Below are 26,843 nucleotides of genomic sequence, written 5' to 3' on the forward strand. Positions count from 1 at the left end.
TTATTTATTGGTTCGATTTATATGCCACCCTTTTCCGGAGACTCAGGGCGGCTTACAATGCTTTAAGCAATAGCCTTCATACTTTTGTATATACCTGCTTAGTAGGGCTTTCGGGCCCCTCCTAAGCGGTGTTCTTTTTTATACAAAGCTTATTGCCCCCACAATTCGCGTCCTCATTTTACCTACCTCGAAAGGATGGAAGGCTGAGTCAACCTTGAGCCTGGTGAGATTTGAACTTGCAGTAATTGCAGGCAGCTGGTGTTACTTAACAGTGCTTTAGTCTGCTGCGCCACCAAGGTCTTCACAAGGTCCACTCAACCTTATGTCTTCAGTTTCCTGTATGGCACTAAAGGAGCTTACACTTTCTATTTAACTTAGAAGATATACCAGAAAATGGCAATATCGTGGTTAGCCAACTCAGCTGTGCTCAGTCAAGCCCCACAGCACTGAATGCCACAGCTATATCTTTATCAAATCTTATTAAATAAATAAATACTGCGGCAAACATAAGTTCATTATCTTCGTATTTTGGGACAAGCTGCTTCTTCAGAGCACCATAAACATCTACAGTAGATCTTTCTATTCTTTGGGAATGTACCTTACTTTATGTATGTTGCACAGATTCGTCTTTTGACAGAAGTACTAACAAAGGTTCACAGAGATTGTGTGAAAAAACTGGTTATAACATTGAGATAGCTTTGGTACCTAATATTTGGTTCTCTGCTGAGGCTCAGTCACTGGAGCTATCTTTGTATTCTGAACCATTGCAGTCTATTGGGGCAGGTGTACCACCTGGGTCACAATCTTTTATCTGAGAGCTTGTTGGATCTGTTCTTCTTTTGCTCAGAACAAAATAGAGAGAATTCTCATTGCGTGGCCTCTTTCCACAAAAGCTCTTAATTCCGTTAAGTGGACATCTTTTGTGGACTTTTCACAAAAGTGCCATTACCAAAATACACTTATCTAAGGACAGCATATTTATTACCTTTCCCCCCAATCTTAGGATTCCTCCATTCTTTTGTCATTTAAACCAGGGGTGTCAAACTCAAGGTCCAAGGGCCAGATCCGGCCCACGGGGTGCTTAGATCTGGCCTGCGAGGCTGCCCTAAAAATAGCGAAGGAGCCAGCCCGCGGTACCTCTGCCAACAAAAACGGAGCTTGTGAAGGCCATTTTATATCATCTCTTTATATCTGCCAGTTAATAAATCCTTCTTCCAGTTAATAAACCATGGATGAAGCCCAAAAACTGTGAAAAGCTAGTTATTTAACCTGGAAACTTGAGTATTCAAGTGATCATCTGTGAATTCTCACAACTCATGTACTATCTCACTTGTTATTAGGTAACTTTAACATTCCTTCTTGGTTCACTCATAGATTCAGTCACAGATTCAATCATGTTTGGAATGCATGAAGGATGAGATTCTTTCCCAAAAATACTATACACTCTGGAAAACTCCAAGCTAGCTTTGTGCATAATTAAAATTAATAATCAGTGAATTCACTGAAGACTACTTAAGAATTCAGATTACCAGGCACTGCCTATGAGCAGTGTTCCTGAGAATTTTAGACTAAAATATGCCTATGGCAAAAACTGGTTTTCAAAGATATTTGAATTTTAAAAATTGTACTTTTGCATTTTAACTATATAGTAGCTTGTCAGGATTTAAAGTTTTATAAACTTTTATTAATACATAAAGTCTGGAGAACATTTTCTTTTCTGGGAAGGTAACAGAATTTATTATTCTTGTTAATAGCTATTTGCAGTTTACTAGGCTATTTAAAAAAACATTCCATTTAAATCTATCATTCATCTTACTCCTCAGTATTTGAAGAAGAGGAATAAACATACAGAGAAAAAAACCCTAACATTTTTATATAATTGCAATTTTATTTCCATTCTTTAATTAGAATTTTTCAGCATATCAAATGACATTCTTTGTCCAATGTTCAGAACAGCTAAAAATAGTTGAATAATAAACTGGATGCAAAAATGACCTTCTAGAGGCATGTCTTTGTCACTCACAGTTCTCAAACTTACTAAAAGAGTATGTCACAAAAATAAAAAATAAAAATAATCTTACCTTCATTGTTTCAGATAATTAGACAGATTTCTTCAAAGCTCATTCTCAAGATTATTTTTAAATTATCAGTCTATATTTTCTTTATGCTAGTGGGAGAAGACTTCACACTAAAATAGCACAAATGAATTTCTTCTTTCTTCTTAAAATTCTTTGGACATAAGCCATGGACATTGCTATACCACTTAAATGTTGAAATAATTAAGTAGTCATCTGCAGTATTATACCAAACAGTGGGGAGCATTGTAAAATTAACAGCTACAAATTTGCTCAAAGCTTGTATGGAATTATAAAGCCTTAACAGCCCTTCTGAAAAGGCCATTGATATGAATGTGGTTTCTCCTGGAAATCAGTTTAGGCTACTTCAGACTTAGTGTAAGAAAAGTATCCAATTCTAGTACTCTACAGTGTGGTTTTTATTTTATATATAATGATTTTATTAAACATTACAACTAGATAAAAACTAGTGCAAACTAAAAGAAAAGAATAGAAAGTAAAAAGAAAATATAAAAAAAGAAAAAAGAAATAAAAAATAATAATAAAGAAAAAGAAAAATATATAAAGAAGTGACTTTTCCCTTGATCATAACAAATATAAACAATTTTAGAAACTTATTACTTTATCTTAAAATGATTTCTTCCCATATTCTCTCTCTCAGCTATAAAGAAAATCTTAAAACCTTCTTATTTAGTCTGGTTAGCAAAAAACCCCACCAATAACTACCAGAGAGAACAATATATCTAGTTCAACTTTGATCTAATACACCAAATTTATATTCTTTCATTTTATTTTTAACAATTGAATTCTAGACCAATGCTTTGTAAACAGTTATGTTAATGATACTCCAGGATCCCTGTATGCTTCATGTGCCAAAATTCCATGATAAATTTATTAATTTTTTTTATATGCTTAGTAGGGTTTTAATGATGTAATTTCAAATTGGTTTGTAAGAACTGTTGTGAAAGCTAAATAGTTATCCTGGGTAAGATGACTTATCAATGTTATTTCACATTTTCCACCCAATATTTATTCTGAACTGTCTCCCTGGTAAATGACATTTTTAAACAGGAAAAAAAAATAGATAGATTGTGCCTGAACAATCTTGGAGTTATTGATAAAAAGTAGATCTTTTCACTGACTGGCTAACAACAAAACTGTTTTTCATCCTGAAAAATACCTTTCAGTATTCTTCAAAAGAGACACAGCTTCTAAGAAGGACTATTCTAGAGGAAGGTATGAGTTGTAGATTCCATAGCCAAATATGGGCACTGTATATGTGGTGCCACAGACATCAAAGATATTGTTCATGTTTTGTTTGACTGTCAACTCTATGCCTCTTTTAGGCTTAGATATTTAACAATCCCAATTGCAGGGGTTCGGACCCAAATCACAGATTGTCCTATTTCCTCCCTGGTTGTAATGTATTATTATGAGCAGAAAGTTTATAGACAAGGCATTTTGGAATGTGTTATATTGCACAGATCAGGCTATCATGTACAAGCAATGTATTTATCAGAAAGTTGATTTTTTTTTTTTTTGTATTTACCAGATATGTATTTGGTATATGTATTATTGTTGTATTTCCTTTTTATCTATTTTATTCTGGGATTAGATTTTGTATTTACCTCTATTTTACTTTCTTTGATATGGTCATAAGATTAATAAATTAATAAACTACTACCTAAACTGTTTTCTATGGAGAAAGGAACAAAGAGAACCAGGTGGTATAACAAACAATATTTGAGTTAGGAAGGAAATAGAAATATCAACCTAGAAATAGTAGTTAATAAAGAACAAGAGTTGTCCGATTTAATAAATCTTATAAAAACAAGTTTTACATAATTTTTTCTCATTTTTTTAATTGCAGATTTGGCAGCCCTATCCAGAACTAGAATCAGTGAATGCTGGGGGACGCAGTACAATTTTTGTATGGATATGCTTACAGACATACATTCTTCCTGTTTTTAGAGCATTTTATGGTACTTAAAGGAAGCCTGCAGGAGATAAGCATCCCAGTTATCAAGAAATTATCATATGAATCACTACAGGTAATCATTTTATTTTTTCTAAGCAGTTTTAATGTGCTATATAAGAACAATACTTTGATAACAAATTATAGCAAAACATGGATTTATTGGACCAGCTAGGAAGAAGGATTGTCCATTATAGCTGAATGTCTATTAAATTTATATAACTGAAAAATGTAAATATTTATATATATATTACTTGCTTAATTATTTAATTAAGTATATTTGTGTCAATATACAAGTACACAAATGAATAACTATCTCAATTAGATAATTATCTAAATCATAAAAGACATGAACTGTGTTGTCTAAATTGCTTTAGAAACAGCACTGTGTACATTATTTGGGAATAAAAAATGTATCCATTCTACCAAGGTTCATTGAATAAAAAGTCAGATTTTGCTGTAATTAATAAGTTATTTTTCCAAACATATTTTTGAAGTCTAAAAATATATTTAATCAGTGTGTATGCATGTAATAATCCAAAGAATCACCAAGTCTTTCATTAATGTCATTAAAATGAATAGTCTTGAATCCTTTTGAGACATTTGAGATTTAATATTCTAATAAATAAATAATTATGGTTTGAGGTTTTAGCAATATGGATTTCCCCCCCATGTCAATAATAAGATGCTTCAGTCCACATAAAAAAAATACTAAAAGTCTTGTTGTTCTTCACTGATCGTAAACAATGTAATATTTTAAAATATCATTAACTGTTGCATTTCATGAACTGGTGAAATATGGAATTCATGATTATTTTATGGTACTTCTGGATAGTGGAGAAGATTCTTTTTCGTTGTCATGGCCTTTCTTGAAATTCCTTTGATGGTCCTATCCGGGAATGCTTTTGAGTATGGTTTATCTATGGTTCATTCAGAAGATCTGGGATGGCAGAGTTATGCATTCTTTTGAATCAAGCTTGATTCTTGGTGACTTCATATTACAGGTTATGGAATAATTATTTCATAACCAATAAATAGAGAAGGTAAAGCAATAAAGAGAAAAAAATTATTAGCCATGATATCATAGGACCTGTCCTATATGACAGGGTTGAAAAAATATGGTATTTATAGCTTCATGCACAAGCAGGAGTACATTTATTTCATTGGATACACGTATATAACAAAAGGTTACATCATTATGTACATATGTATGTACATGCATAGGTATATTTTCTCTAAATTCAAAATTCATTTTAAATCATTTTTAAAAACCACTATATCATTTCAAAATCACTGAATTGCCATTTCCACATTTTGTAACTGTCTTGACATGCTTGGTGAATTTTCTTTGCTTGTTGATTAGATTACTACCTTCCCACAGTTTAACAACTCTGAATCACTATAAGCTAAGTATTATGGTAGTCATTTCCCTGTATATTACTTTCTTGTCAATTTTTTTATTTATTGATTAGCCCTTTGGGCCATATCAAGTGCAGAATTACAAAGACAAATCATTACAAAGGTTTGGTAAAACAAATTAAGTAAGATTGGAATAACTCGCAATTAAAATACAATTAGAATAAAATATGATCTAAAATAAAATCGGGATAAAATACAATAATTTAAAGTACCATTTAAATATAATTAAAATTATATTATAATGTCACCCCTGCATCTACCCAATCAGTGTTAACTGCTATTAAAATTACATTGTTAGATCAAGTGATCATTCTTACAATCTACCGCATTTTGCTGCACCAACTTTGTCCTCCTTCCCATCAACTTTACCACAAATTTAGCAATCCATTTTACCAACTGCAAGTTGGAACCTAACAAACAATATCGCAAAAAGTGCTCTTTAGACTTAGGGGTTCTGGTATAAAAGATCCTGCCCAGTTGATGTTCCCTCAGGTCTGAATATAGGGGGCAATCAAAAATTACGTGGGACGTTGTTTCGACTTCCCCCGTCCCACATAGACAGACCCTTTCCCTTACAGGAATACCCTTATATCTACCCCAGAGCATATTTGTTCCAAGTTGGTCCAACCTCAGTTTTGTAAAGAATCTTCTCAGGACGGGAAACAAAGGCACAGCTAAATATTTTTCTATTTTGAAAATTTGTTTATTGCCTGATAACCAGGGGCAAACTTTTACTGCTGTCACCTGTGCAATATCCGATTGGGCACTTATGTCCTTAAATCTCTGTGCAATCCAATTTCGGATCTGCCTGTAGTCGTACTGCTGCCAATTTAAAGGGATACCAGAGCTAGATACCTGCTTCAGAACTCTTGATAACCAGTTATTTTTATTACTTGAGATAATCTGCTCCATTAGCGCTAATTTTGGTAACCTCCCTTCCTCCATCTCGATTATTCTCAACCAATATTAAACAGTCTTCAACAAGGCCCTAGTGCCAGTCGCATGGACTCCTGTTTCTGCCCTTACTACACATGCTGGGGTTCCGGGGGACACTGCCAAAATTCTCCTCAGAGTTCCGGGGGACACTCCTCAAAATTCTCCTCCTTATTTTGAGGGGTTTCCAGCCCAGGCAGCTTAACTGACCCCCATATTTCTGCTCTATAGGTAAGTACTGGTTCGATTTTCGCCTGGAAGACCTTTAGCACTGGGATTAATGAAGATGGAGTTTTCTCTAAAATAAGTTTGTTTAATTGAGCCATCTGAGCCATGGCCTTCCGAGCTCCGGCTTTTACCTGCTTATTCCATTTGCCATTTGTCTGAAATACTAGCCCTAAATAGGTACATGACTGAACTTGTTCTATTCTTCTGTCATTTAAAACCCATCTCCTTATATTTTGTTGCCTGCTAAATATCATTACCTTTGATTTCTCTATATTAATTGTCAGGCGATTTTTTATACAATATGCTGCCAACCTCCCAAGTGACCTTCGTAGCCCCACCTGTGAGGCCGACAACAAAATTATATCATCTGCATATAATAAGCAATTGACCTGTCTTGTTCCTATACTAGGCCCATGGAGTGATGTATCTTCCAGACATTTTGGGAGGTCATTTAAATATAAGTTAAAAAGTGTTGGGGCTAAAGTGCAACCTTGTCTGACGCCCTTTTACTTTCTTGTCAAAAGATCCAGTCCATCAATCCTCAACAATTGTTGTGTGGAAACAGGAAGACAGTAAGAGAGTCTACTGCCTTGAGTTCCAATATAAAAGACATAATATATTAAACAAGCCCACAATTGTTAATATGGGCTTCTATAAACAATGGAAAATGAGTTTGTCAAAATGTGGCAATATGAAAGAAATAAAACCTGCCATCTTGTTATGATAATGAAAAATGCACTCTTAGCAATAAATTGAGGGCAGCAAAAGAGTTAGGAAGAATATGTTTTGTTTTGTTTTGTTTTTAAAAATGGAAAGTTGAGATGGGTTAAAGAGTTGACAGGCAGACTAACGACTAACAGACTAAATATGGAGTGAGCCAATTCAGGATCATTGAAGGGGATGAGGGATGAGGCAGTTTGGGATCAGTCTACCTGCTACAAACACCCACACAGGGAGAAGATCCAAAGAAGCAAAAAAGCCCAAGTTTTATTTATCACAAGTGTTTGCAAGAGTAGTTTAATGAAAAACTTCCATTAATGCTACAGGTAACTGAACAGCAGCTACATTTTAGCCTAAACATGCTGTTGTATTATCAGAAAAGAAAATAGTTCATCTTACGGATTTTGGAGCAATTAACGTATTTCATTGTAGCAATGAGGCTTGGCATAGCTTACCTGAATGATGCTGGCACTGTTACCTGGCTGAAAGAATCAATCTCGTAGAGTAGCTATTATCTTTTTATTCATAATTATGCTTTGAACAACATGAAAAAAGTTCATCTAGTTCATAAGAAGGCCCTTTTTGTATAAGAAGGCCCTTTTTGTTTTGTCTTGTCTGGTGAGTCTTAAACTAATGAGGAGATTTTGAAATTTTGCTCTGTTTGCCTCAGCTCTAGGTTGATGTTTATTTTCTTAATTTACAACTACCAGCTATATTTCGGGAGGAATGGGGGTGGAAGCAATGCCTCTTTTAAGAAACTCCGTTGACTTTCTTGATGACAGTATGAGAATGATTTGCTTCTTGCCAAGTAGAATTGAAGCCTGAACTGTTTCTTCTGGAGATCATTAAGGGAAAATATCCTAAAAAGATTAAATATTTGATCATTCATATTATTTCAGCAGCAAGAATTGTACTCGCATAAGCCTGGAAAATGTCCACTACACCGACAGATTGTGTAATAATCTGGAAAAATTTTAAGTGTGTAGAAATGGACAAACTTACTATAGAAATAAATAACAAGGAAGACTTGGAATATTACTCAATCTGGGTAAACTGGTATCAATGGATAGAAAATAAAAATAGGAAATATATAGATCAAAATAAGAAATAAATTGTGTTTACATATGTTTTATCAAGAAGGAATATCTGAGAATATATGAATAGAGTTAAGATTTGTGTACTGTTGGAACGACGTTGAATTGTACAACTATCATGGATGTATTTTTGTTACAGATATATTTGTATTAGTATTTTAATATTTTAAATTTTAATAAAGGTTTTTTGAAAATTTTAAAAAAAGAGAGAGAGAATGATTTGCTTCTGCTTATTTCTGTGACGGTTTTAAATGCTTAGTCTAGCCTGCAGACCTGGTATTCCCTGGTAGTTTCCCACCCTGGTTAGCCTTTCAAGGTCAGCTACGTGCTGCCATCTAGCTGGCCATTAATGCATTAATGACCATAAATCAAACCTTTTAGGAAATGAGTCCAGTTGAAAAACAAGGAGAATCTTATAACAGAGACAGCAGCAAGAAGAGAAATGAAATAACACTATGAAAAAAACTAAGTGGATTTGGCATTCCTACTTGTTAATAGGCAAGTGGATTCTGTCGTGATGCACATAACCAGCTGCAAATGAAGTGCTTTTTGTTTTAGCATAGGTACTGAGCAGAGGTTTAAGCTTTCCCTTAGGAATAATTTGATGAAAACATCTGCCTCTAATTTACAGGCACCTGAAAAGCAAAAACGAGAGAGAAAATTTAATTATGGAATCTAGATTCAGACAATGTGGTTAAATGAAGGGAACAAGGTTTAACATTTTGTACTTTGAAGGCTGCGTGACCAGAATAATGTCATAGAAGCGGCTATGTGTGGTTTTTATTTTTAAAAGTCACTTTCACATTTTCAGTTTGATGCCAATTTCAGATATTTTAAACCTCTTTTTATAGCTTGAGGAGCCGCAGAACAACAAATACCGGCGGTGGTTAGCAGTGTGTTACAGTGGTCTGAATGCTAGATTAGATTCAGGAGAATGGATTGAAATCACTGGTCTACCATGAAGTTCTGACTTTAAGCCAATCATTTTATCTCAGGCTCCTCATAGGGTTGTTGTGATGAACAAATGCTGGTGGGTGAAGTAATTAACAATATTAATTACTTAATCCTAAATAAAAAGGATTATTTGGACTTTGAACAAAATAAGTTCACATGCAAATTATAAATCTTGTGAAAATTATTCACATAGACATTTTATCTATTTATTACCTGTTTCAAGGTTAGGAAACTTGGTGATGGTGTACTTCAGATAATTCCTGCTCCCTAATTTTCTTTTAAAAAAAGTTACTTTATAGATACTTTTGGTTAACCATAATAAATTAGAAACTGGCATGCTGCAGAACAAGCACTCCATTTTTAGAATCAATTTGTTTGCAAGAATGCCTGGCATAACCCTTCTTAGAAAATTAAAATGATGTATGAGTGAATCCTGCTTCTTTGTTAGGCAGTATGCCCATCTCTCTGCAGAGGGGAGGGTGGAGGCAAGGCAGTAGTAGACACCCTGAAGCTCTCTAGAGATTGTGATCCTAATCCATAACTAGCCATGTTGTGAAAGTGCAACTGCCCAGACTAGCCATTTTGTAAGAAACAAACCTCATGGCATATCCTAAAGATTTCAAGTTGCCAATTAACAAAACAAATTAGTTAACTTTACATCAGTCAGTAAATTAGACCAGAAGATCAATTCCACATGATACAGGGATGGGATTCAGGTAGTTTGGACCAGTTCAGGCGAACCGGTAGCTACGACAATCAGCTGAGAGTGAACCAGTTCACTCCAACAATCATCTGGGTCTGCTCGCTCCTCCCTATACCGACCTATATTTCCTTTGTTTGAAGCCCAGCTGATAGGCGTGGCAGAGCCTCAGTGTTTTACTCACCGGCTGCAGTAGAAGATAAGTTTTAGAGCTGTTTTCAAACGCATTGCGCGCACACGGAGCACATGTTTGGTGAACTGGTTGTTACACCGGTTGAATCCCACCACTGCACATGAACATTAGAAGTACTTTTGTTGTAATAGGATCTTTCAAGTCTGACTAGGCTACACTACACTTATTATACCAAGGTGAATCAGGAAAGCATCTCCTTGAGTTCTTTCGGAATATTACCTTGTTTCCCAGGGCTTAAAACACGTTGTAATCCTTTGGTCTAGCTAACAATTTTTGGATAGTTCCATCAAATCCTCTTCTTTACTCTCTACACTTTATTTATTCTTCTCTACTATGCAGATATTCTTCTAGCTATAGAAAAAAAAATTCAGATTCCACCACCCTGTTGGCTTTTTGCAAAGCTCTAAAAACTTGGCTATGTACCTAGGCTTGGGGCTCAGAATGTGTTAAGGATCCTTTTATTTGGCTTTACTATTAGTTGATTAATCATCACGGCTGCTGTTTGTATTTATTCGTTTTGTGATGTTTTATTGTTTTAATGTTTTTTTTAATCATTATAGAATTTTAGAATTGTGAGCTGCCAAGAGTCACTTCGTTTAGTTGGGCAGTTATAGAAAATGAATGAATGAATGAAAATAAATAAATAAATAAATTTATTTTCTGATATACTCTACTATGCTGGAAAGAACCTTACAATAGACATATTTGTTTAGCAAATAACCTTGACCTATCCTGCACTATATCAGATCTTTAAGTCATCTACATTTGAGTCAGTCATTGCCTAGTATTATTTAATTACTATGCTGAATGAAGTAGAATTGACTTAATACATTAATGACTTGTACAACTGGTCCTAATAAAAAAATAATAATAGCAAGGATGAAGCAGTAAGGTAATAGAAGGCTAAATTCTTAAGCAGACAGCCACATTTTTTTTTTAACTTTGATTTATATGCCGCCCTTCTCCGGAGACTCAGGGCGGCTTACAATGTGCTCAGCAATAGCCTTCATCCTTTTATACAAAGTCAGCTTATTGCCCCCACAACTGGGTCCTCAATTTACCTACCTTAGAAAGGATGGAAGGCTGAGTCAACCTTGAGCCTTGGCGAGATTCGAACCTGCAGTAATTGCAGGCAGCTGGTCTTAATAACCAGCTTAATAACAGGGTGCCTTAGACCACTGTACTACCAAGGCTCTTTGACATTGATGCATTGGTTAAAACATTATGCTAGAAACCAGCAGACCATGAGTTTTAGACTAGCCCTACCTGTCAGACACAAGAATGACAACATGAGCTGACCAAGGTTACTTCTTTATTGTTGCATGCCTATTTACAACCATCTGGCCAGACTGCATTCTCTTGGGAGCAGACGGATCAAGGTTTCAGGGATACTGGGGGACGTGAGATCCATGTCATTTCCTGCTGTGCAAGGGCTCTAAGCTCTCTCTTGACACCCCACCCCCCTAACTGGATTCTCCTTCCACCACACACTTTAGGCATAAGGCTATCTGAGTGATCTTGGGCCCATCATTCTCTCAGTCCTAAGAATGATATAGTGACAACCACTTGTTGACTTTTGCCAGGAAAACTCCAGATACTGGTCCAGGCAATCACCAGAAACCAAAACTAATTCAAAGACACACACACACACACACACACACCATTTTTTTTTTTTAGCAAACTAAGTTGCATTTAGCAAATTCCTTAGATGTAATCTCTTTTACAGAGATGGTAGATAGTAATTATTTTAAAATCTATATTTCGTAGTGGTCTTGGACAAGTGATGACCTACTTCCACCAGGATGCTGTAAGCTTGTGTCAGATTCCATGTTTAAAAACAATCCTGAAGTGATAACATTTTCCCGCCCCCCTCAAAAAAGATCATTGCACTAATTGTGTTCAGTGATTATGGAATTCTGAGTGACAGCTGAGAAGCAGCCAGAAAATGCGAAAGTAATTGTAATGCTGGGAAGAGTTTGAATTTTATTATTTGTTACTACATGACCAATATGATCAATTAAAAGCCCATGCTGCAAATGCATTCCAGAGAGTCTCCACAATATGAAATTATTCTGATAATTAAATTGATTCCCTGGGTTATTTTCATTCGAATTTTAGAGGAACTAAAATTCAATACATGTTCTATGCAGTCTTTTTTTTAAAATAGTTTTTGTTGCTTTTAAAATAATAACAGAACATTGTTGGCATCAGACTCTCATGGTACAATGTACTGTTTTCTGGTAAGCATCACCACTGCAAAAGAACCTGCATATTAACAATAGTGAAACTTAGTAGGAAATAACATATTGTAGTGTAATATTGTCAAATGTAAGCCCCTTGAAATTTAAAGGACTTTTTTACATTCATAATCCAAATCTCATGGTAAAGGATAAGGATAAAATAAAAGCCAGTTTCTCAAGGTTATTTCATTTAATTTTTTGATTAATCCTTACTGAAATGAATTATTTTAACCATTAGATTTGCTTAATCTGCCTAATAGCTTGTGAAAATTAGTTGGCATTTTATAGGGGGAGTGTTTCCCTTTTCTGCTGTGGAGAAAAGAAGACATTAATGATGTATTTTCAGTCCCAATGAGCTCTACTAAAATATTTCACCTGGGAATTTCTGATGAGGTTAGTTAGGAAAAGCAGGGAAGAAGTTTTGACTTTGAAAAAACATAGAAAATTATCAAAGCGTGTTACTGGACCTCTAAATATCCTTGTTCAATTAGAACTTATTAGTCAACACACATCAATTAACTTTTTGGAGTGCTTTAACAACATGCCTATTGCAAATAGCCTTTTCTTCTTTTCCATAGCTCCAGACCTTGTGTATTTCATTTTAAAAGCTTTACATTTATTTTCATTAATATTGGAACATAAGTTTACAGTGGTTATTATGCCATATCCAACTAATGGAGATTTTTTTTTTTCTAATTATGGAAAAGGAATAGGTCCCAAGAGAAGCTAGCGAGATTGCCTACTCTAGGAGCAGAATGAAAATTCAACAGGCGAACAAAACACTCAGCTACTGGGGGAGACTCCCTATAGAATTGTAGAGAGGACATAGAAATAGTCAGTAGATTTATTTGCATTTTGTATGGAAACTATTAAAGAAGGACACTGTGTTGTGGGATTTAAAGTAGTCTGAAAATATGCAGAGCAATGAGGCATGGTGGATGTTTGAAAAATGGAAATCTTGCTTTGAAATGAAGTCACTAATTTTCTATATACCGTATAGTAAATAATCTCACTATTTGAGTTCAAACGTATCCAAATATCTTTTTTACTGGAGCAAAAAAAAAAAAAAAAAAAAAAAACAAACCACCTATCTGTGAGTTATGACTGTAGTAACTTTCGTGAAGTAGAATATTTGCCTTTTGGCACACATTTTCCCCCATAATGCAATATAAGAGGAGTTTTTATGTCAATTTTGTTACATTTATTTTGTATTCCTACGACATCTTGATTTTTGGAAAGAAGTGGTCTGCAGAACTCATTTTTGCAATCATACAGCTTTCAAAATGCAAACTATTTTGATATTATGCATGTTAAAACTAGAGAAGGAAAAAAATGAACAATGAACATTAAAATATTTTTTTCATTAACCAAATATTTAGTATTGGTAAGAGGAACTAGAATTAGTTAAAGAGTTGCAATTCATGCTTCAATATTTCAGTTCACTAGATTTATTTTTCTCTTTTTCCAAATCTTCCAATTTACTTCATTTTTTGTCAGCAATAAAAACCAATGTTTTTTTCTTTTCTGAAAGTTTCTTCCTTTCTTTCTGATGACCAGATAAAATGATGAGTTACTGTAGAATACAGTATTTTCTTTAAATGTGCCCTGATTTTTGCATGCATGTGGAGAGAGAGGGGGGGAGGGAGGGAGAGAGAGACACTGAAACTTAAGTACTTCTACCTTTTTAATTTGCCTCAAGGTTGATTAATAATGTAAAGATCTACTTCTTGATTATCAGTGAATCTTTGGAAGAAAATGTAACCATATCAGTCAGAGAATAAATTAAAACATACAGCATACCTACAGAGAGAAATAGCTGAGTAAAAATTATTGGCAGAGAAGCCAGTAATCTAGAGAGTTAGTTGTTTCAGCTGCTACCAGTTGTCTTTTATATGTCTTCCATTTATTGTCCTTTCTGTGAATTTTTTAAATTGCATGAATGTATCTTTAAACTGTCATGGTTTAACTTGCTACTTTTAAAATATGATAGGGAAAGGGTGGAAAGCTTCATGAACAAAACTTTTGCAAAATCCTTTCTTGCTGACAGTGTGAATGAAATCCCAATAGCAGTTCTATTTTTAAAATGTTTTTGGTGGAGATTTATTTTCTGCTCACATGAGCATGTTTTCTCAGAATATTGATGGATGTGATAACGTCAGGGAAAGCCTTGCTGGAGATTTTTGATGGAACATGTGTGGAAACCAATTCTAATCTGTTGTGAGAAGCAGAGTAGCACGTGACAGTCTTTAACTGAATAGTTTTCTGCCCAAATTCTACAACTTCTGTATTTGAGAAGAAACTTTAAAGCTGCAAATTAAACAAATAATTGTTCTCCTTCAATAGATTTTCTTTTTAAACATGGGACTTCAGCTGCATTTGTATAACTGAAAGGTTGCAGCTGAATCTGGTAGTATAATTGTACATTTGCACTGATTTAATTGCAGGGTAAAACCACATTATTATCCTTCAAAGGCCCAATGATACCCTGACTCTTTTTCTCTCTCCCCCTCCTCCCCATATATATGGCAAAGAACTTCTTCACAGTAATGGCCATTAAGTCACTGGCAGCCTGACAACTAGATTGCAGGGTACTATTTCCTCTTTCTTTTTCCAAAAAAGAAAAAGGAAGAGAGTCTGGCACACATGTGACCCGATGAATCAGACAATGGAATATGTTTCAAAATAAGAATCAAGATTTGCCCACTTTATATATATATATTCCTTGTTGACAATATAATCTGCATGGTAGTTGTACAAAAACTGTTATGAGACAACTGTGACAAAAATCAAACTTCCCAATTAGAGGTTCCTCTGATGCCAACATACGTAGCCACAGGCGAAGTTGTTTTCATATTTCTATAAGATTTGGGTTTTGGTCTGCCTTTTTTCCAGGCATTTTGTACTGGAGGTTGCAAAATTCTGCTGCACTGCTGGATCTGGTATAATGGAACTGTTCAGCCACTCTAGTACGGATGTATACAAGAATTATCTGGTATCTGAAGCAGCTGCCTTTGCACATATCTTGGGGATTATTACAATATATACATCAGCTAAAATTTTGCAGATTCCTGACTGAATGTCTGCTTTGTGCTCTGGTACTATTTTGGAGGTAACTTCAACCATGAATCCACAATGTAGCCTTGGGCAAAGAGGATCCTAATGATTTACAGTTTTATTAAAAGAATTCTGGAAATTTTAATGACTACTTTAAGTACTGTGTAATAATTCTTCAGTCCACCCATTCAATTGTACAAAAGCTTCCATATAATTTCTTACAAAATCCTTGTAACTGCTGACCCTTAGCAACCCTTAGCAACATTCCCCAAGAAGAGACTGGGTAAGAATTGTCGAGTATGGCTCAGTCCAGAGCTTGGCCCTTAAGTACAGAGTATTCCAATGCCCTTTTAAGGAATGGTGACCTTAAAATCCGCCTGCCATAAGACAGATTCACAACTGCCAAACCTAGTTTCATGTCTCCTTCCTGATAGCTATTATGAGGGTTAAATAAACTCTAATTTTAAAGACAGGCAGAATGAAATGGAGGCCATTCAAAAGCATAATTCATGTTCCTGTTTTGTGAATGACAAAGAATGAAGTAGAGAGATTAACTACAGTAGTATATTTTATTTAATTTTTGAGGATCCTTGGTGTTCTCTGAGCTTGATTGTTTTCTGATAACACTGATGATGTTATCTAGTTTCGGTAATGAAACATCTGCAAGAAAATAACCAAGCTCAGAGACCCCTCATTTCAACCGAGAGCTACAAATATTCTCCTTTATTTGTTTTAATTTTTATTTTCAATCTGACTTTATGTTATAAAAAAATATTGGGAACATAGTAAGGTCTACTGGAGACTACTAAATCAGTCAGTTCTGGTCATTCCACAGTTGATTTTCTCCCCTTGGATAATGTTGAAAAAGTTTGAAAGAATAGCAATAGCACTTAGACTTATACACCACTTCATAGTGTTTCACAGCCTTTCTAAGTGGTTTACAGAATCAGGCTATTGCCCCCAACAATCTGGGTCCTCATTTTACAGACCTCAGAAGGATGGAAGGTTAAGTCAACCTTGAGGTGGTCAGGATCAAATTCTAAGCCTACAATACTGCATTCTAAACACTGCACCACCATGGAAATTTAATTATGGTTTAAGAAACTTAAAACATAATTTAATGGTTCTTACTGTCAGGAAAGTATATTCAGGACTATGTCCTCAGTGAAAGAACTAGTGTAACATAGTAAATAAAAAACTGAAAATAAAGCAACACCTTACCTGATTCAGTTTTTTTTCTTGGCCATGAATTGATCACATAGTCTTAATAATGATCCCTCTCCTTACTATATCTCTGGAAATATTACAATATACTGTATATTAGCACTTTGAACACTTGAAAGTATATGGATTTTAAATATTAATAAGTTCTTTGTTGACTTAACTGTTGTAGGCAAACACTTTGAATAGTTGAAAATAAGTCTTTATCGATATACCATCGAAATGAGAAGATCTATAATGATTGAAAGTTTATTACGTAAACTTTATACACTTATGAAATACAGTTTGATACAATATATGTTATATATATTAAAACAAATAAATGCAAATCCATATTTTGAATGATAGGTGAAACTATACTGTGTACTCAAAATGTAGCGCTATATTATAAAATGACATTATTCGATAGTCATTTTTATTAAATCATTAGTCCCATTAGTTTAAAGAAGCAAATAACTTAATGTTTTATACCACATAATTTAATTGATTTAAGTTCACAGCTGGTGTTGAAAGAGAAAAATGCTGCACTGCTTTCTTGAATTTCATTGTTTGTTTCCCATATCATTTGTTGCTTCAAAGATAAACGGTTTCATTATCTTTCTTCAAGACTTACATGACTGCAATGTAGTTATAAGTTTTTAATTAAATAAATTTTTAAATTAATTATACATCAGCTAACAGTTTGTAATGCTGAGATCTCTGTAAAGACCAAAATAGCCTTTTTTTAAAAAAAAGATGTCAACCTATATCAAGGGCTGTAGCTTGTAAAAGTAGTACAATTGAATTACTTGGGCCTCAAGGTAACTTGTGATGTCACAACTGTTTAAAAAGGCAAGCACAGCAAGGCTATAAATAATGTAATGGTAGTCGTCAACTTACAACTGACCATTTTATGACTGTTCAGAGTTATGATAACAATAGCAATAGCACTTAGACATATACTGCTTCACAGTGCTTTAGAGCCATCTCTAAGCAGTTTACAGAATCAGCGTATTGCCCACAACAATCTGGATCCTCATTTTACTGACCTCAGAAGGCTGAATCAACCTTGAACTGGTGAGACTCGAACTGCTGAACTGCTGGCGACCAACATTCAGCAAAAATAGCCTGCAGTACTGCATTCTAACCATTGTGCCATCACGATGGTCTGAGCATGGGTGCTATATGGCCTGTAAAAGCACCTTTGATTGTTGTATAATGTCACCTCTCTCTTACTCCCCCCAATGGTCATATAACTGCGCTTCAGGCACTTGACCAGCAACTTGCATTTATGACTGGTTGTAGCATCTCCTGATACTTGTGCTGTTTCCTGGCATTTTTTGCCAGTTTCCTGCAAAAAACAACAGCTCGCTTAACAATTATGCCATTCATTCAACAACAAACCTGAAAAATGTCAGAAAAATGTATTCAGTCATGTGGGTGCCTTGATTTATGACTATAACCACATATGACCAAATTTCTGGTCCCAGTTGTGGTCATAAGTCAAAGACTTACCTGTATGGCTTTTTTTAAAATGCAAGAAATTTATCCTATTTAAGTCACACTTAACAATTTAGCCTTAGCATAGTTTTCTTTAAAGCAGGTTGAACTTAGAAATATATATATATATATTATGGAGCCCTCCCTTTAAAAAACACTGGCACTTTTCATTACAAAATCTTTTACAGCAAAATATTGTTCCTACCATTGTCAAAAAAAATACAGTGAAAATATATTTCCAAAAAAGTTACTTTGCAAATGTGGGTGATGATAGCCTTTTGAGATGGAGTAGAGGAATGAAATCATTTGGAAAAAATGTAGAAGATACTTTATTTTATTTGGAAACATCTGATCCCTGAATATGTCTTAACTGCTTGTTAGAATAACATTTTCCATTTCAGAAATATTATCTAAAGTAAAATGAAAATAATCCAAAGGAGATCAAAGTAGTGGCTATGATGATTACACATTATTACCAATAGAATATGGATTTAGCAATATGTACCTTTTCCCCATTGGAGGGTATTCTTGGATCTTGCTTTGGGGATTATTTTTAGCATCTGTTTGGGCTCCCGTGGAAAAACCATTTGCTTCTAGTAGAACTTTTTTGATGTAATCCATACAACTCTTTGGATTATTTGAAATTAACTAGAACATTAAAAAAATATTATTCATTTGGAATACAAACCTTTAAATATACCATAACTTAAATGGAACTTGCACTTAAATTACAAGTTTTCATTTTAGCATAATACAGTACTAAAATATTAACTAAATCCATAGAATTATATTAATCTGTACACAGTTCACAAGAATTTGGTTAGACATCAAAGCATTGGAAAAATATATCATATATTATAGCTGTCTGCTCTGTCTTTAGCATTCAATGATAAAATTAAACTTTTGCCATTTTGTTAAGGGTGATGACTAAAATTCATTTCTAATACATTAAGCTTGTCATACTTTATTGGGATTAGTAATATTTAAAATTATTCCTTTGTATATTTTAGCAGAGGAGCGGTATTCTATAGAAACAGAACAAATATTAAGCGGAATCATTTGGGAATATTTTGATGTTCTCTAAAATTAATCTACTGTCAATTTTCTACTGGAGACTATGAAGATTAATGGTAATGACAGAATTTTAAAAAGCATGGAAAATGTGAAAAACTGTAACTTAATCAGTGCTTTTAAAAAGAGATAATGTATTTGCCATTTTTGCATGAATTATGTTTCCCCACAAATTGTATCCTTCAGTATGCAACAGAAGAGTATGCAATAGAATTACATCTAAAAATAATGTAAGGTATCAACTCTTCACATAATATTTATCAGTAGATATTTGAAATTCCCAAGGTTAAATCTTTGCTAACTTGCCACTAATACAGTTTTCTGCCATTTTTCATTTTTTCTGTATAAAACCACGTGCACATACAGATTGTGGTCAGATTTACCATATGTTGAACTTTTCCTTACTATCAGTTTTGCTCACAAATGTGTGCATAAAAGGATAGTATCAGAAGTATGAGTGGTGAAGAAAACCATCAGCTATCCAGTCCTTTGTCTTTAAGGTCCCTATTATTCTTTTCCATAATATATTGATTGGGAAATAAAAAATAGTTGATGCAGTTGAGTTGGCCAGATAATTGAAGTTTGAAATAGTCTTCCAAAAACATTTGGTTATTTTATGTTCTTCGCCTATTTTATAAATGTTTTAAACACACAAAATAGTGAGGTGTCTGCAGTTTGAATATAGCTGAATTATTTTGATGTAGAGATTATGTTGAGTATTAATAATAGAGTGAAGTTATGAATATAGAATGAAGAAATGAATATTTTTTTAGCTGATTTGAGCATTCCCAAGAATAAAATGTCAGGGAATAAATCAAATATTTTTTTAAAAAAAGTTCATTTCCCCTCACTTCAAGAAAGACAATTCATTGAGAGCCAGATTTTATTTATATAACATATGATTTTAAATGAGAATACTTCTTTTGTGTGTTATTTTGAATTCTACATACCACACTGTGGCCTTGATTTTCCTTTGTTGAGTTTTAGTAGGATCCGTGTATATTTAAGTCATTTAGAGAAAAGATTGCTTTTCAACAGCAGATTTTTATAGTGATTTCTGTGAAGGAAATAACAGGGATTTTATGGTGTTCTAACATTTAGTTAATGCCTCAATGTAAGAGTAGATTTTCCAAATGGATAAAGATTAATAAACAAGCTACATTCCTATTAGTAAAGAGACCTGTCTCTTCACAGATTCATGTGGAAAGCAGTGAGAAAGATAATCAGAGAATCTCCATCCTAATTAACATAGAGATACATTGGTTTTCAGTTAAACTAACAAACTAATAAACTAATTTGCTAAAATTCTTGTATTGCTTACCATTCAGCCAATCTTACTACAGACAGCATGCTTGGAAAAGAATCATTTTCAGTTCAGGCAGCTGTTCAGTGTAACTAACACATGTTCAATCAGCATATTGCAGATATACATATTTTTTTAAAGAGAATAGAAGAGAGGATATAGGAGATTAATATTTTGGTGATCATCATCATAGATGCAAGCCATTCTAAGACTGTTTTTTCATAAACTATTCTGTTCTCATATAAGTAGGATTGTGCTAAGTATTTACTAAACTAAAGTAATACACTTTTCACTGTGACATCAGAATGCTGTTTGGGAAAAAACAAATGATTTGTGTAAATTTCATATGGTCTATAAGCCATAGGCTTGATTTCATGTATTTTATAGTTAGGAGCATTGGACCAAATTCCAAAACTATGCCAAATTTCTTCCTTAGAGGCTTTTAGTCACTTGAGTGTTAGACATCTGTGAGTTTTAATATGAAAAGGAAAGATCAATTTTTGGCGGCTGTCTAAAGCATATGTATGAGATTGAATGCACTTTGGGAAATAAAGTGTGAATGTATAAATAGAGGAGAAAAAAAATGTTGTCATCTTTCAAGCATTATAAATAACTTTTTCTGCCTCATAATCCTTGTTAAGAACTATTTCTCCATATGCTTGCTTTATATGTAATTTAAATATTGCTAAATAACTTTTATTTTGAAATGTAAACTTTTTTTTAGTTACTGTTGTGTATCTAAAGATCTCTTAAAAGATTGTGGCCACTGCAGATCAAGATTCAGTCCAATGAATCTTAAGTTTTCTGTTTATGCTTGTCCCATGCATATGGGAGAATAATCTCCCAATTATGGTACCATCGCCCCTATTGATTTATGGATATCTGTAGGATGCCTTTCTTTATATAGCTGGTTATCCAACACCTAGGAGCATAGCAACTCTCTTTGGAATCTACTCAGCAAGAACACAGGTAACTTAAAAAGAAAGCAAATGATTTATTTAGGTAATATAACACTCAAATTGTTATTTGAAACAGAATATTTTAGCTCTTTAATAAAACCTTTCCAATGTCACTTAATTCTGATTGTCTCTTTAAAATTCCTTTCAACAGCATCATCTGAACAGATTTATCTTCCCATTCTATCAATTGATTCCATTAATTTTTCTATTCAAATAGTATTTTGTAATCCATTGTTTCAATTTTCTTATAATAAATAAGAAATGTTGTTTCATTTTTTCCTCAGAATAAAAGGAAATGTCTTTTTTAATTTCATCTCCAACATAGAGAAGACTTCTTAAAATACAGAAAAAAAATACTTACTGGAACATACCATTGCAGTTAATATATATATATACTGGTATCAATCTGTAGGTTAATGATTCAAGCTTATTTTCTAAACATACTTGTCTTTAACTTAAGATCAACAGGAAATTGAACAACAAGAAACAGCATATTTCTTGAAAAGTACCATATAAAATATTAATGCATTTAATGATGGTTATAGAGCTCTAGGTTCAAAAAGTATTTGAGATATCAGGCTTTGTATAATGCTACCTTTGAAACATTAATGCAGGCACTTTGCTTCATAATAAAGTACCATGATATATTGATTTTAAATTTCCATTCAGTCCCTACCTCCCAATTATATGCTGCAATAATTGCTGCTCCTTCTTAACGTCTGTTTGCCCAGATTGTGAATATTTTAAATCTCATTTTTAATCTAGCATGTCATTTTATTCAAACCTGTTTAGTTGATTTTGAAAGAAAACTCGTTTTGCTTAATTAGTGTATAGAACTTTATATAAAGAGAATCGGATTTTAGAATCCCTGAGTGGAGCTTTAAAAAGCAAAACTATTGGCTATGCTTTTAACTAGCTTCAGCAAATTATCTACATACTTTTGGCTTTGTTTCAATTTAGTTAATGGGGGAAAAGTTTCTTTTCACATGAATCTATGGAGAATGTGTTTTAGTTTCTCACAGAATTATGTTGGGAAATTCTAAGTGACAGTTTTTATTTTCTCATTAAGTTGCTTTATACATTTCAAGAGATCTAATTTCATTTCTCCTAAATGAGACATCAGAGGTGATTGAGTGTTTTAAACCATTTGCATATCACATGTATCAAGGATTAGCACCTTTTTGGTAGACCGGGTCTAACTAAACAGTTTTAGAGAAGTAGATGCTCGCCTGGGTCTGACACAGATATGAATTGAATAACAGCATGGGATACATACATTTATAAGCAAGATTTGCTAGTGTTTTTCTTGATTCTGATTGGTTGAGTTTTGTCAAATTTTGTTTTTCATTTTTATCACATTATGATATTTTCTGCCTTATATTAAGATTTTATGTGCTTCATCCTCCAAATGGTAGTAAACTCTGATTTTAGTCTCTTATAATCAGAGAAAGCCTTGTGGGCTTCAAATAACAGAATTGGGGTAACACTAGCGTGCACCTTCAAACCTCCTTGCATTTTTCAGAAAAGTAATGTCCACAATCACTTTTGGAGTAATATTGTAGTTTCAAACATTGCTATACAGTACTTAGAGAAATTTCTTCTGTATGTGTATCTTTCATTTGAGATACAGCTGGTTACATAATAAGCTTGCTGAAATATTTGAGGAAAAACTTTTGCTGCATTTCATGGGAAGGTTTTAGATACATTAATTCAGATTAATGTTGTATTTTGTGTGATGTATCTCTTGCATGAACTCAGTGTTCCTTTCCTTAATGCCCTCTTAAGAAAAATACTAAACAGTTGGGAGAAGAAAAAATGGATTTTACAAACTAATTTGTCTATCAGCAGGGAAGATTCAGATGAGTATTTGTTTCTTTATATAACATATCACACAAAAGCAGCTGAATCTCCACCACAATCAGCCTAATTTAACCTTGAAATTGCTTAATGATTCCTGACATGGGTAATAAAGTAGCATACTACCTTTACAGTTTGTATTACATTCATTATATTGAACAGCCAACGTAAAATGGCATTGATCTTATAAAGTTGCTTCTTTTCATGAACTGGAATGTTCTAATTAAGGCTGCTCTAAACTAGAGATCTTTTAGTAGAATTAATTTAATGCAGCATATTGTATTTATGATATTTTTTGCTCATACTAATTATTCAGATGATCTTTGCAGAAGCTGAAGGGATGTTAAAAACTTTGTCCTGATGTGTTTATATGTGAAAGGACAAGAAAAGATTCCATGATAATAAAGATGCTCATATATAAGAACTCTCAGTTTCAAATCTCATGCTCATACTGATGTAAACATTCATATTAATGTATATATAAGAAACCAGAAGAAAAAAATATATGTGAACTAAGCCTAAGTGAAAGGTAGTTTTATGTCTTTACTTCCACTAGTCGGAAATTTGCAATATAATTTTGTATTTCATTCATAGAGAAGTCAACATTTTTCTTCCAGAAAGTTCATTTTGATTGAAAAATTTCTTATACATATACTTTACTTTTATTTGATTTATTTACCGCCCTACTACCGAAGGACTCAGGGCATTGCACAGCCAACAATAAAATACATACATACAAAATTTAAAAAGCAAAAATAAAATCAAATTAAATAGTTTTGGCCCAGACAGATTAAAACCCGAATCAATTTAAAACAAATTTAAACATTTGAATATTTAAAATACTAAAATATTAAAAATTTAAAAAAAAATTTAAAAGAGGGAGAAAATTAGGCCAGGCCCGCCTGGTGAAATAAAAAGGTCTTTAGAGCGCGGCAGAAGGTGCGCAGATCCGGAATCTTCCGTATCTCCGGGGGGAGCTCATTCCAGATAGGTGCCCCCACAGAGAAGGCTCTCCCCCTGGGGGCCGCCAGTCGACATTGTTTCGCCGACGGCACCCGGAGGAGCCCCTCTCTATGGGAGCATACTGGCCGGTGGGAGGCTATTGGTGGTAGTAGGCGGTCCTGCAAATACCCAGCCATGGAGCGCTTTAAAGGTGGTAACCAAAACCTTGAAGCGCACCCAGAAGACCACCGGGAGCCAGTGCAGCTCGAGCAGGAGGGGTGTTACATAGGAATGCCATGTCGCTCCCATTACCACCCGCACGGCTGCACTCTGCGCCAGTTGGAGCCTCCGGGTGCTCCTCAAGGGGAGCCCCATGTAGAGAGCGTTACAATAGTCCAGACGGGAGGTGACGAGGGCATGAGTGACCGTGCGTAAGGAGTCCCAATCCAGAAAGGGATGCAACTGGCGAATCAGGCGAACTTGATGAAAAATCCTCCTGGTCACGGCCGTCAAGTTCTCTTCTAAAGACAGCCATGAATCCAGGAGGACGCCCAAGTTGCGTGCCCTCTCCGTGGGGGCCAATGATTCGCCCCCAATAGTCAGTGATGACACCAACTGACTATATCGGGACGTCGGAAATCACAACCACTCGGTCTTGGATGGGTTGGATTCCTCCCCATCCAGATCGGCACGGCCTCCAGGCACCGGGACATCACTTCAAGGGCATCGTTGCTTCTTTCTTCCATTGCTTTGTCAAGCATTCTAATGACAATTCTTCCAGCACTATTTGGAGTTGGTGAGGAGTGATCTTGGGATTCATGTACTGTCAAGCTCTTTCTACTGCTAAGCTGTGACCTGCTGATCTATGATTTCTTGAGAATGGTGTAAATATCTTCTAGTTTTGGTTTTAGCTTTTCTTCCATTCTGCTTCCTGTTAGCTTCTAAACCCTTAAAGCAGGGGGATCCAACCTTGGCAACTTTAAGACTTGTGGACATCAATTCCCAAAATTCCGCAGCCAGCAACTCTGAGGTTGAAGTCCATTAAACTTAAAGTTGCCAGGGTTGGACACCTCTACTTTAAACAATATTGGCAGAAATTACAGAGCATCATGAAATTGCTATAAGGAAACTAGATATAGAACGTGTGTGTGTGTGAGTATGTGTGTATGTGTGTGTTTTACAGGTCAAGGGTTGTGATAGCTTAATTCAGGTGTGATTATTGAGATACTGTGGTTAAGCAATTGGGCTCAGAAACTGTTGCCAGTTTGTTACTGCAAGCCAAATAACAATCTTCTAGCCAATTGTGGTCTGCCATCTGTCCACTTTACTGTATCTCATCCATCATCATGAGAGAGCTTTGATAAATTTCAAAAGGCCAATTCAGCAGCAGGTTGTATGGTATGTCCAATAAAATCTGTAATACTGTACTAAAAACACTGCAATATGCTATATTCAGAACTGTAAAGAAAGTCCTAGAAGTCTTGAAAGGAAATAAAACTGAGGTTATCATCTACAGATGACTGAATCAATGTCCAATGTTTAATGTTCATTGTCCACCTGTACATGGACATGAATCCCAAGATTGCTTAACTGAACAAGCAGCATGCCGGACAGAGAAGTATAAGAAAACAAGCCTAATGCATTGAATTTAGATCTCCTGTCAAAAGTTAATTACTCACTGAGTTTATGCATATCTCATTATTTCCATATGTTATCTGTGAGTAGTATTAAGCATAAGCCCACACTGTTACATGTTAACTTTCTTTATTTCTGTATTATTTTATATTCCATACAACATTAATTATTCTCTTGCTATCAACATATAGATATTGCTTTCTAAAAATAGAAAATATAGTTGTATTTTATTTATTTAGTAGATTTTTTTTATCCTGCCTTCTTTCAGGATCTCTATGTGGTACTCTCTCCTTCCATTTCTCTACCCACCACCCCCCAAACCTGGAAGATAGGAGATAATGTTTATCTCTCTTAGCCTGACAAGATAGCCAAGATCAAGAAACAGGCAGAGCTGGAATTCCTGCTCTTTATTGTTGTAGGCTGGAATAACCAACAAGAAGAATACCAAAAAGAAGTCAATACATGCTTCATTGATTATAGAAAGACCTTTGATTGTATCAGTCAAGAATAAGACAAGATTGTATATTGTCTCCTTATTCATTCAATGTATATGATAATATATGAAGGAAAATTGATTAGTTTGATTTTAAAATTGGAATTGAATATAAAGACAAAATTAATGACAATAGATGCAACAACCTGCCTTAGAATTGATAATCAAGATATAAAAGTGGTAGATAATTTTTGCCTTTTAGGATCAACCATCAACAGTAAAAAAACATGCAGTCTAGAAGTAGACTAGAACTTGTAGAGCAGACATGAAGACCATGGAAAAGATATTTTGGGTGCTG

General features: G+C 34.3%; 1 protein-coding gene across 19 annotated transcripts in view; it reads left to right on the top strand.

Moving 5' to 3' along the window:
- PLXNB2 (plexin B2) overlaps window positions 1-26,843 on the top strand; it is a 398,614-nt gene that overhangs the window by 159,590 nt on the left and 212,181 nt on the right. For all 19 annotated transcript variants that reach the window (XM_087874217.1, XM_087874206.1, XM_087874218.1 and 16 more), the window contains one exon: window positions 3,946-4,126. Coding sequence is in view for 4 of the 19 variants with exons in the window: in XM_087874206.1 (XP_087730332.1) it covers window positions 4,113-4,126 (14 nt within the window). In the remaining 15 variants the exon portion in view is untranslated. Of the gene's footprint in view, window positions 1-3,945; window positions 4,127-26,843 lie in introns of those variants that run through there.

This window comes from Pantherophis guttatus, chromosome 7 (genome assembly GCF_059756535.1).
Source record: "Pantherophis guttatus breed Tessera chromosome 7, ASM5975653v1, whole genome shotgun sequence".
Lineage (NCBI taxonomy): Eukaryota > Metazoa > Chordata > Lepidosauria > Squamata > Colubridae > Pantherophis > Pantherophis guttatus.